Below are 12,156 nucleotides of genomic sequence, written 5' to 3' on the forward strand. Positions count from 1 at the left end.
AGGTTTCGTCCATTGAGAATGCGGAGACACAAAACACTTCCGATATGCTGTCTCTTTTATAGGGTTTCCACTATATAGCACAGGCACAAAGTAAAAATTGGACATATCGTAAAAAAATTGTGAAAACAAAACATATATTTTGGATTTTAATTTAAGTTTATGCATAAGGTTAGTTTGAAAATTACATTTTAAGGAAATTAAATTAAATACTTTGTGGCTGTGGTAACTAGTGACGACCCCTTTCTAGTTTCGCTAGCTGTGAGCAGTGTGAACAAATTCCGAACGAATCTATTTTCGTAGATAGCTGCCCAAAAAGAGACCGAAATCAAGGTAATATGAGCATATTGCTCGTTAAATACATGCTTGTTTGGTTATATATTCGACCTTGCGAAAATGGTCCGTTGTATTTTAATAAACAACAACGTTACTTGACATAGCTAGCTAGTTGGCCTGGTAAGTTAGCATGCTGACAAGCATAATGAATGGGACTCCGGACCATTCCGTACTAGCTAGCTAGCTTCTCCACATGTGTTTTAGCCTGTTTGCTAGTTAGCTGTCAGCTAGCTATACAGTTGGTTAGCTGCGCCAACTGGCACGTCTGTCTTTTCAAATTAGGTTGTCGTTTGTGTCAATTTGAGTAGCTAGCTAGCTAGCTAGGTGTTGAGCCAGCGATATGAAACAGGGAAGCTATCCAAGATAAATTACTATTAGCTAGGTATCTATGTGTCATCGCAGGGTATAGATTGCTGTCTGTATTCTTTGCCAGCAACAATACAGGTTGGGGTCTAATTCAAGGTAATGTTGTGGCATTGCGAACCCAGCCTTGCTAATGTAGTAAGCCATTGTAATAAGTACAAAAACTAGTGACAGGTTGATGTCAGAGTGAAAGGGAACAATATGCACACGATTTCCGAAATTGACCCCTGGGCTGTGAGAGCTAAGCCTGGTAGAATTGTCTGCCATGTACAAATATAATGTTAATATTAAGCATGTCCCATAATTTCGTTGTTTGGTTCAAGAGCTGTGCATTGTTTAATTTCTGTTGCTAAATGTTTTGTTGCTGTTGCAGATGCCTCCAAAGAAGGGAGAAGGACCAAAACAACCACCACTGATTGGACGTTTCGGGACTTCTTTGAAGATTGGGATTGTGGGATTGCCGAATGTTGGGTATGGACATGACTACAATTTAGTAGTTGCCCATAGTTGTAAAGTAGGGTTTGGAGAATCATTAGCATGATTCACACTATAGCGCCAACCAGGGTTGCATATTTTGGGGAATATTCAGAGGAGGAAGGAGGAAACTTTACGTGGGAATATATGGGAATTAACGGGAATATATGCAAATTAATATTAATACCATTTAAATGTAGATGCTTTTTGCATTGGATATATTTATCATATGGAGACAGAAACATAAATATTTTACCTTCTCATAAGTAGACATCGTCACTCAATGCCTAGGTTAACCTCCACTGTACTCACATCCTACCATACATTTGTCTGTACATTATGCCTTGAATCTATTTTTCCACTCCCAGAAATCTGCTCCTTTTACTCTCTATTCCGAACGCACTAGACGACCAGTTCTTATAGCCTTTAGCCGTACCCTTATCCTCCTCTGTTACTCTGGTGATGTAGAGGTTAATCCAGGCCCTGCAGCTCCCAGCACCAATCCTATTCTCCAGGCGCTCTCATTTGTTGACTTGTGTAACCGTAAAAGCATTGGTTTCATGCATGTTAACATCAGAAGCCTCCTCCCTAAGTTTGTTTTATTCACTGCTTTAGCACAATCCGCAAGCCGTGTCTGAATCCTGGCTTAGGAAGACTACCAAAAATCCTGAAATTTCCGTCCCCAGCTACAACATTTCCCAACAAGATAGAACTGTCAAAAGGGGCGGAGTTAGCCTGCAGAGTTTTGTCATACTATCCAGGTCTGTGCCCAAACAATTCGACCTTCTACTTAAAAAGATTGTTGCTTGTTATAGACCCCCCTCAGCCCCCAGCTGTGCCCTGGACACCAAATGTTAATTGATTGCCCCCTATCTATCTTCAGAGTTCGTACAGTTAGGTGACCTAAACTGGGATATGCTTAACACGCCGGCCATCCTACAATCTAACTTAGATGCCCTCAGTCTCACACAAATGATCAAGGAACCTACCAGGTACAACCCTAAATCTGAAACCATGGGCACCCTAATAGATATCATCCTGACCAACTTGCCCTCTAAAAACACCTCTGCTGTCTTCAACCAGGATCTCAGCGATCACTGCCTCATTGCCTGGGTCCGTAATGGGTCCACGGTCAAACAACCACCCCTCACTGTCAAACGCTCCCTAAAACACTTCAGCGAGCAGGCCTTTCTAATCGACTTGGCGTGGGTGTCCTGGAAGGATATTGACCTCATCCTGTCAGTAGAGGATGCCTGGTTGCTCTTTTAAAAGTGCTTTCCTCACCATCTTAAATAAGCATGCCCCATTAATTTTTTTTTAAAAACTAAGAACAGATATACCCCAGACTTGACTGTCCTTGACCAGCACAAAAACATCCTGTGGCGTTCTGCATTAGCATCAACTAGTGATATGCAACTTTTCAGGGAAGTCAGGAACCAATATACACAGTTAGTCAGGAAAGCTAAGGTTAGCTTTTTCAGACAGACATTTGCATCCTGTAGCACTAATTCCAAAAGTTTAGGGACACTAACGTCCATGGAGAATAAGAGTGCCTCTTCACAGCTGTCCACTGCACTGAGGCTAGGAAACACTGTCACCACCGATAAATCTATGATAATCGATCATTTCTGAGTATATTGATTCCTGACTTACCTGAAAAAATTCATATATTCGATGCTAATGCAGAAAGCCTCATGATGTTTTCGTGCTGGTCTGGGGTGAAACAATGGCTATATCTGTTTTTAGTTAGAAAGGCCTGCTCGCTGGAGGGTTTGACAGTGATGAGGGGTGGTCATTTGACCGGGGATCCATTACGCACGCAGGCAGTGATCGCTGAGATCCTGGTTGAAGACTTGAGGGCAAGTTGATCAGGGTGATATCTGAGAGGGTGCCGGATTACAGATTTAGGTTTGTACCTGGTAGGTTCCTTGATAATTTGTGTGAGATTGAGGGCATCTAGTTTACGGCCGGGGTGTTAAGCATGTCCCAGTTTAGGTCACCTAACAGTGCGAACTCTGAAGATAGAAGTTGGGTGATCAATTCACATATGGTATCGAGGGCACAGCTGGGGGCTGATGGGGGTCTACTTGCACATCATCTGCACATCTATCACTCCAGTGTTAATGCTAAATTGTAATTATGTCGCCTTCATGGCCTATTTATTGCCCTACTCCTCTATATTTGCACACACTGTAAATAGATTTTTCTTGTTTGTGGTTTTTGTCACACTGCTTTGCTTTATCTTGGCCAGGTCGCAGTTGTAAATGAGAACTTGTTCTCAACAGGCCTACATGGTTAAATAAAGGTCAAATGTAAAAAAAATAAATACTTAATTGCAAATGATTAAATCCTTCCAATAGAAATAAAAACAAAAAACAATTTAGTTACGAATTGAACTTTATTTAAATGAGTTGACTCTTCACATGGGGCGTTTTCGCTGAACAACAAAAGGAAGAGAATATTGAATGATCCCCAATGATCCATCGCATCTCCCGAAAACATTTTCAACATGCATCTGTAAAATGATAGTCTAGAAACTAAAGCTTTGGTTGTCTTCCTCTCAGGCTTCCATGTCTTCTCCCTGGACCTCCTCAATGTCCACCTCTTGAACATTACTCTGAGGCCTCATCTTCACTGTCACTTTCCAACCTTGTTGAGGATGGCTCGTTGTCAGGCTCAAAAAGCCAAAAATTTGCCTGGATGGCCACCAATTTTTCAACCCGTGTATTGGTCAGCCTGTTGCGTGCTTTAATGTGTGTTCCCAAACAAGGACCATTTGCACTCTGAGGCGGCTGATGTTGGTGGGATTGAGGAGGATGATGATGATGATGATGAGGGAAGCAACAGGGGAAAGCGCCTCAGATCCACAAAGTCCCTTCCACCAGGTGGTTGATGAGATATGTTGGCACGACTGCCATATTGCATCTTCATCCCAAAGCCTTTGCTTGGAAATGTACTTCGCCAGACTGCCAAGAACCTTGCTATCATCCAGACCAAGGTGGCAAGGCACGGTAGTGATGACACCATAGGCCTAATTTATCTCTGCACCAGACAGGATGCTCTTCCCAGCATACTTGGCAGAAGTCTTCACACTTTTTGATATATTTCAGAACTGCAGTTTCCTCTGCTTGGAGGAACAGTGAAGTGGGCAGGGCAGTACAGATTTATTCTCTTACATCTGCATGCAGAGTCTGAACATCAGACAGGATGGCATTGTCTCCCTCAATCTGTGCAATGGTTACTGCTGTAGGTTTCAGGCTGCTTACCACTCTCTCCCAAAATACATCATCCAGGAGGATCCTCTTGATGGGGCTGACCATATCTGCAGACTGTGATATTGACATTTCTTGGAGAGACTCCTTCCCCTCTAGGAGACTGTCAAACATAATGACGACACCACCTCAACGGATGTTGCTGGGCAGCTTCAATGTGGTGCTCTTATTCTTCTCACTTTGCTTGATGAGGTAGATTGCTGCTATAACTTGATGACCCTTCACATACCTAACCATTTCCTTGGCTCTCTTGTAGAGTGTATCCATTGTTTTCAGTGCCACGATGTTCTTAAGGAGAAGAGTCAATGCATGAGCAGCACAGCCAAAGGGTGTGATGTGAGGGTAGGACTCCTCCACTTTAGACCAAGCAGCCTTCATGTTCGTAGCATTGTCTGTCACCAGTGCAAATACCTTCTGTGGTCCAAGGTCGTTGATGACTGCCTTCAGCTCATCTGCAATGTAGAGACCGTTGTGTATGTTGGCCCTTGTGTCTGTACTCTTGTAGAATACTGGTTGAGGGGTGGAGATGTTGTTAATTATTCCTTTCCCACGAACATTCGACCACCCATCAGAGATGATTGCAATACAGTCTGATTTCTCTATGATTTGCTTGACTTTCACTTGAACTCTGCATCTAGAAAATGAGTAGATCAAGCATGTCTGTTTGGAGGGGTGTATGCTGGGCGAAGATCATTCAGAAATCTCTTCCAATACACATTGCCTGTGAGCATCAGAGGTGAACCAGTTGTATACACAGCTCGAGCAAGACATTCATCAGCATTTCTCTGACTACGTTCCTCCATTGAGTCAAAAACACTTCTGATTCCAGGAGGACCATGAGCTGTTGCTATCGATAGTGTCTGATTCATCATTTTCACCTCGAATAGAAGTAGAGGGACTTTTGTCAGAGGTTGCTTGTTGTGAGCGCTGAGGGAACTTTATGCACTTGGCATCTTTGTTGCATTCTTCACATATGATTTAGCACAGTATTTGCAAATGTACACAGCTTTTTCTTCTACATTAGCTGCAGTGAAATGTCTCCATCAGATACATCAGATACTGCCCGTGGTATTTTCCTGTAAAGATTAGGAAAAAAATAGTTTAAAAAAATACAGTTCCATGTACAGATAAATAGTTAAGCAGTTAGATTAAGCAACTCCATTGTAAGATAAATATTTTAAGATTAAACATGTATGGAAACCGGTGAATTTACACTCCTCAGCAGGCTCAAGCAAGCTAAAACCCACATGGTAGCAGAAACTAACTAGCAGAAATAGTTAGAAATGATTTAAACACACTTTGCTGTAGGCTACAATTTACTAGTTAACAACAAAATAATGTATGTCATATAAAATATATTCACCCCACCCAGTATTGTAATCAAAACTTACCAGAAAGCATGTAGTCCTTGGCTCAGACAGTGTAGTAGTGTGGGCTCAATAGCGTCTCATTAGTGTGCAAGATCTTGAGATCAGCTGTACATGAGATGGAAGAATGCACTGTGTATGCAGAGGGTTGAAATTCCATTGAATTGGGGATAGTTTAACCAAAATATGCCACAAAACCTATAATTGCCTTGTGTATCCCACAAAAAAAGGTTCAATGTTCTAAGCTAACTTTTTTTAAATGAATTTAAGCAAAATTTCCAAAATTCTCGGGCTTAACTTCCCATGGAAGAATCCTGTAAATTTACCGGAAAGTTTCTGACCCTTTGCAACCCTAGGGCCAACACAACCTGTACTGTGCTGGCTGCATGTCAGTACAGTGCGAATCAGACAACAGTATCTGCTTTGGTTGTTCAGAAGACCTTACCATGCAGATGTCTTGGGCTGTAGAATAGTGACAAACTTTGTCTTGTCATTTTTGTCTACAGGAAGTCAACATTCTTCAATGTGCTGACCAAGAGCCAAGCCGCAGCAGAGAATTTTCCCTTCTGCACTATCGACCCCAACGAGAGCAGAGTACCCATCCCTGACGAACGCTATGACTACCTCTGCACCTTCCACAAGCCCCTCAGGTAGGGTTGTGTTTGTGAGCAGAGTGCACATTCATGTAGAATGTTACAACTACTTCTGCACCTTCCACAAGCCTTGGAAATGTATGTATGAGTAAACACTCTGTACATCAAGTTTGTGTGTGTAACTTCTCCATCTCTTTCTCATTGGACAGTAAAGTCCCAGCGTTTCTGAATGTGGTGGACATAGCTGGGCTGGTGAAAGGAGCTCACGCTGGACAAGGACTGGGCAACGCCTTCCTGTCTCACATTAGTGCCTGCGATGGCATCTTCCACATGACACGTGAGTTTAACACACTCACAGAAACTCACACACATACACTGTAATCCTGGTGTACATTTGTAATGCCAAATCCGCATTAAAACCGCAAGCGTGTTTTCAGCTTCCATTCTAATCAATGGGGCACTCATACCTACTCGATGCTAGCACAGTTCAGATGTGCATGAACAATATACTCAATTCCTATTTTAGCAGCTTTGTGACGTCCAGCACCATTGCATAATCTGGACATAAATGTGTGTAGGTGCGTTTGAGGATGAGGACATCATCCATGTGGAGGGTAATGTGGACCCAGTGAGGGACATTGAGATAATCCATGAGGAGCTACGGCTGAAGGATGAGGAGTCTCTTGGACCAATCATAGATAAGTTGGAGAAGACTGCTGTCAGAGGAGGAGACAAGAAACTCAAACCTGAATACGTGAGTAGAGTGTGTGTGTGTGTGTGTGTGGGGTGGTTGATGAGTGGCCTATTGGGTCTGAGACTGAGGTCCGAAGCTGTGTGTGCGTGCTTGATTCAAGCGCTTGAAACACTTTTCCATGTCCTCTCATAGATTGTTTGAGACCCACAGGCGTGCCTAGGGAGAAGGGGCCACAGATAAAATCAGAATTCAGCATTTGTTTACTCATGTTCTCTCCTTTCATTCCCTTCTTCCCTCATCCCTCACTCAGGACATCATGTTGAAGGTAAAGAACTGGATTTCGGAGGAGAAGAAACATGTCCGCTTCTACAATGACTGGAACGAGAAGGAGGTAAGGACTATGTGTGTGTGCTCACAAAAGACAGAGGGCAGAGTACCATTAGTTGCAGGGGCCTGTATACCAGAACACGCACATAACCCAGTGTGTTGTCTGTGTATGCAGATTGATGTGCTGAACAAATACCTGTTCCTCACGTCCAAGCCCATGATCTACCTGGTCAACCTCTCAGAGAAGGACTACATCAGGAAAAAGAACAAGTGGTCAGTGGGTTCTCTTTCTTAATTCCTTATTTCCTGTCTTTCTGAATCTTACGTGATTTGGCTTGTGATGCCTGGCAACCATTATCTGAGGAGCTGAAATGCTACTTGTTGAGGGTCTGCACTTTGCTTGCAGTAGGGGTTTATTTTATGATTGTGGCATTTTGTGCAAAAAATAATGTTTTTCTAATAGAGTTTTTTTCTCTCTATCTATATACATAGGATTGTCTTCTCTTAAATATACATTCTCTCCCAGGCTGATTAAGATTAAGGAGTGGGTCGATGCCCATGACCCAGGAGCTATGGTCATACCAGTGAGTGGAGGTCTTGAGGCCAAACTACAGGACATGACCGACGAGGAGAAGGACAAATACTGTGAGGAGGCAAAGACTCAGAGGTACACACACGGACAGATCAAATACACAATGAACACATTTTATGATATTGCAAACCGTTACCTTAATAACTGTGTGTGTATTGCAGTGTACTGACTAAGATCATTAAGACGGGCTATGCAGCTCTGCAGTTGGAATATTTCTTCACAGCGGGACCAGACGAGGTTAGAGCGTGGACTGTCAGGGTAAGAGACACAGTTTGGTTATCTCTCTCCCACAATGAGGTGTGGGTGTGAATATCACAGCGTTATGTATTACTCCTCTCTGTCCTACAGAAAGGCAGCAAGGCGCCCCAGGCGGCAGGGAAGATCCACACTGACTTTGAGAAAGGTTTCATCATGGCAGAGGTCATGAAGTTCCAGGACTTCAAAGAAGAGGGCACTGAGAATGCTGTCAAGGTGTGTGTACTTGTGTGAGGCTGAGAGAAAGATTTACTGTGTCGTGGGTGTAGATGGCATGCCATAAGTACTTGTCAAAAGTTTTTTGTCTGATCTTCTCTGGATAAGACCATCTGATAAAGATGGCGCTGTATTGGATGACCTCTGTTTTGCGAGCTCTGACCCAACTTTGCTTTTTTGGGACTATTGCTGTTTATTTTTCCTTTATTTTCAAAGTGTATCCATTATAATTTCTTATAACCAACAATAACACCATATCAGCAGTTACTTATCCCAAATCCGGCCTCAACTTTGACTCATCTGCCGTAGGCTCTTTCTGTAATTCCGCCCCAATTTTCCTGGTACCCAAGGGGAAACATTGGCTTTACAGAGGGGAATCCTGGTGAGATTAAGGCGAAGGGAAAACTGGCCACCATTTCCCTCCATTCCGTTGGCCAATGTACAGTCACTTGAATTACATTTTGACTGCGGATTTGCAACCAACGAGTCTCTTGTAAACTGCAATATTCTCTACTTTTCTGAAACATTGCTTTTGGACAAGATACCACCCCTTGGCTATCCAACTCAATGAATTCTCCATTCACCGAGTAGATAGGACAGTAGATTCATGGAAATTGAGAGGGGGAGGGGTGTGCCTCTATCAACAACAAATGGTATTCTGACTTGAGCGCAAGCACGCCCCCATCCACATCGACAGGGCTGCAGTGTAGCGGGTTGAGAGCTTCACGTTCCAAATTACTAAGGACTTAATGGTCCACACACACATGCGCAGTCATGAACAGCTTCTATCCCCAAGCCATAAGACTGCTAAATAGCTAACAAAATGGCTACACAGACTGAGTTGACCCTTGTATTTTTTCCTATGCATACTGACACTCCAACACACACAACATTTATACTGACTCTACACACACACACTCACATACAATCTTAATTTATGCTGCTGCTACTCTATCATACATCCTGATGCCTAGTCACCTTACCCATATACATATCTACCTCTATCGCTCCAGTATCCCTGCATATTGTAAATATGGTATTGGAACTTACCTGTATATAGCTCCTTACTTTCTTGTGTTCTTATTTTTATTTGTGTATGTTTGTTCTACCTTGTTATTTTTTTGTACTACATTGATATTGATCACTGCATTGTTGTGCATGTGATATTAACTTGAAACTTGCTAAATTACTTTGTATAATGTCAATAAAGTTTTTCTGGTTTGATTTGTCCCGTAGGCTGCTGGGAAGTACAGGCAACTGGGCAGGAACTACATTGTGGAGGACGGAGACATTATATTTTTCAAATTCAACACACCCAATGCACCCAAGGCAGCGAAGAAGTGATGGGACCAACGCGACCAGTACATTAACACAGGGTTCTTGTGTCCCGTCTCATTTTGTCCTCGAGGGCCGCAGTGTCTGCTGATTTTCTCCCCTCTTCCTGGTATTATGAATGTGAGGGTAGAATTAGAATGATTGATTAATTCTATGTATGGTAGGATAAAAATCGAGTGCACACTGCAACCATTGAGGTCAGTACCAGGTCCTGAAGTGTTTGCTGGTCAGTTTATTTGGTCAGGAAAAACTCCTGGCCCTAGTCAGGACTGATTGGAACAAGGAGGGACCATTATTATTATTTTAAGTAAAGTAGGCATCTCTGACTGTGCCTGACCAGAAACCACCAACGTGACTTCCGTATTTGCCCCACCATACAAAATCTGCCCTGGTGCCTTTTTTTTGTTGGCATGGGACCCTGATTATTGCACCTACCCATACACTATATGAAATGTATATCTTTGCCCACCTCACACAAGACATTGCTGCAACATTGTGAATAAGAGGAAGATATAAATCAGTCTTCTGACACCCCTGGCCACGTTCATATTTTGAGGTGAATATTGCTTTAATTTGTTCTGGTTCCTGAAAGGAAAACATCAACTAGCTAGCTACTTAGCTAAACAATGGAAGGTGCACAATCCATGGCTACAAAGCTAGCTGGCGAACTAGCTACCTACTCTGTAAGTTAGCTTGACATGCTAGAAATTAATAGAAGCAAGTTACTAAAATAAATGTTTTATCTTCTGAATCAATTAGTTTTTCCTGTCTTGAATGTAGAAGTTCTAGTTTGTAATCTCCCTCCCAAAAATGCAATCTCAGACTTTGTCAGTGAATCAGGTCTCCATGGTAACCAGACACTTTCTGCCATACAGTACATGCCTTCAAACTACCATAAAACCCCTTTAAGTATGCCCTTACCTAAGGAAAACGTTTGAGGGACTCTTATGCAACACTCCAATTCCCTTAGGTAAGGGGAAATTCTAAGATGTTTTGTGCAACTGGGCCCGGGCCTGACACAAGCATTTTCATGGAAACGCATGCACTGCAACCACAATATAGATCAACAATACACTAAAACAAGACCACAGATTCAGTTTATGTTCAAATGTGTCTTAATTGATGGATGTTCAGGTGCGTGTTGAACCAGGGTGTATGTGCTGTGTTGTATTTTGAAGTGGATGGGGATGCTTGACCATCCTACCAATCCTCGACTTCGGTGATGTCATCTATAAAATAGCCTCCAACACTACTCAACAAACTGGATGCAGTCTACCACAGTGCCATCTGTTTTGTCACCAAAGCCCCATACACTACCCACCATTGCGACCTGTACGCTCTCGTTGGTTGGCCCTCGCTTCATACTCGTCGCCAAACCCACTGGCTACAGGTTATCTACAAGTCTCTGCTAGGTAAAGCCCCGCTTTATCTCAGCTCACTGGTCACCATAGCAGCACCCACTCGTAGCACGTGCTCCAGCAGGTATATCTCACTGGTCACCCCCAAAGCCAATTCCTCCTTTGGTCGTCTTTCCTTCCAGTTCTCTGCTGCCCATGACTGGATCGAATTGCAAAAATTTCTGAAGCTGGAGACTCACATCTCCCTCACTAGCTTTAAGCACCAGCTGTCAGAGCAGTTTACAGATCACTGCACCTGTACTTAGCCTATCTGTAAACAGCCCATCCTACCTCATCCCCATACTGGTATTTATTTAGCTCCTTTGCACCTCAGTATCTCTACCTGCACATTCATCTTCTGCCGATCTACCGTTCCAGTGTTTAATTGCTATATTGTAATTACTTTGCCACCATGGCCTATTTATTTCCTTAACTTACCTCATTTGCACTCACTGTATATATACTTTTTTGTTCTACTGTATTATTGACTGTGTTTTGTTTATTCCATGTGTAACTCTGTATGTGTCGAATTGCTACGCTTTATCTTGGCCAGGTCGCAGTTGCAAATGAGAAATTCTCAACTAGCCTACCTGGTGAAAAAAAAAAAAATGCTTGTAACAGGCTGGGGGGGAACATGTTGATACTGCAAAATAGATTATATGCACAGAGACAGGTTCTGTGCATACGAGTCTTGGTTCATGCAAAAAATATTCCTTGTTGCAATGACTATTTTCCAGCACATATTCTTGAACATTTTCAGCATAACTGAAGCAGTTCCTTACAAAAAGCAGAGGCAATGAGCAACATCTGGCTGGCAGCCTCACAGAACATTGTAGCCAAGATGTTCACGATCACTGGACTTAAAGATAGCGGAGCTTAGTTGCAATGTTAGCCAGCTAACCTAGTAGTGTAACACGGTGAATATACGGATACATTAA

At 42.7% G+C, this 12,156-nt stretch overlaps 1 protein-coding gene across 1 annotated transcript; it reads left to right on the forward strand.

Annotated features, from left to right (window-relative positions):
• Positions 1-10,576, forward strand: LOC139373131 (obg-like ATPase 1). Its single transcript, XM_071113262.1, has 11 exons — positions 1-330; positions 1,070-1,167; positions 6,316-6,459; positions 6,612-6,739; positions 6,981-7,156; positions 7,407-7,487; positions 7,599-7,696; positions 7,950-8,090; positions 8,177-8,273; positions 8,364-8,486; positions 9,723-10,576. The coding sequence occupies exons 2-11, from the start codon at positions 1,070-1,072 to the stop codon at positions 9,828-9,830; spliced, it is 1,194 nt and encodes a 397-aa protein (XP_070969363.1). The 5' UTR covers positions 1-330; the 3' UTR covers positions 9,831-10,576.
• The last annotated feature ends 1,580 nt before the right edge of the window (positions 10,577-12,156 follow it).

Source organism: Oncorhynchus clarkii, chromosome 18 (assembly GCF_045791955.1).
Source record: "Oncorhynchus clarkii lewisi isolate Uvic-CL-2024 chromosome 18, UVic_Ocla_1.0, whole genome shotgun sequence".
In the NCBI taxonomy this organism is placed as follows: domain Eukaryota; kingdom Metazoa; phylum Chordata; class Actinopteri; order Salmoniformes; family Salmonidae; genus Oncorhynchus; species Oncorhynchus clarkii.

Coding starts and splice junctions, on each gene's coding strand:
- LOC139373131 (XM_071113262.1), top strand. CDS start 1,070: ATGCCTCCAAAGAAGGGAGAAGGACCAAAACAACCACCACTGATTGGA. Junction 6,460..6,611: donor ACCTTCCACAAGCCCCTCAG/GTAGGGTTGTGT, acceptor CTCATTGGACAG/TAAAGTCCCAGCGTTTCTGA. Junction 8,487..9,722: donor GCACTGAGAATGCTGTCAAG/GTGTGTGTACTT, acceptor TTTGTCCCGTAG/GCTGCTGGGAAGTACAGGCA.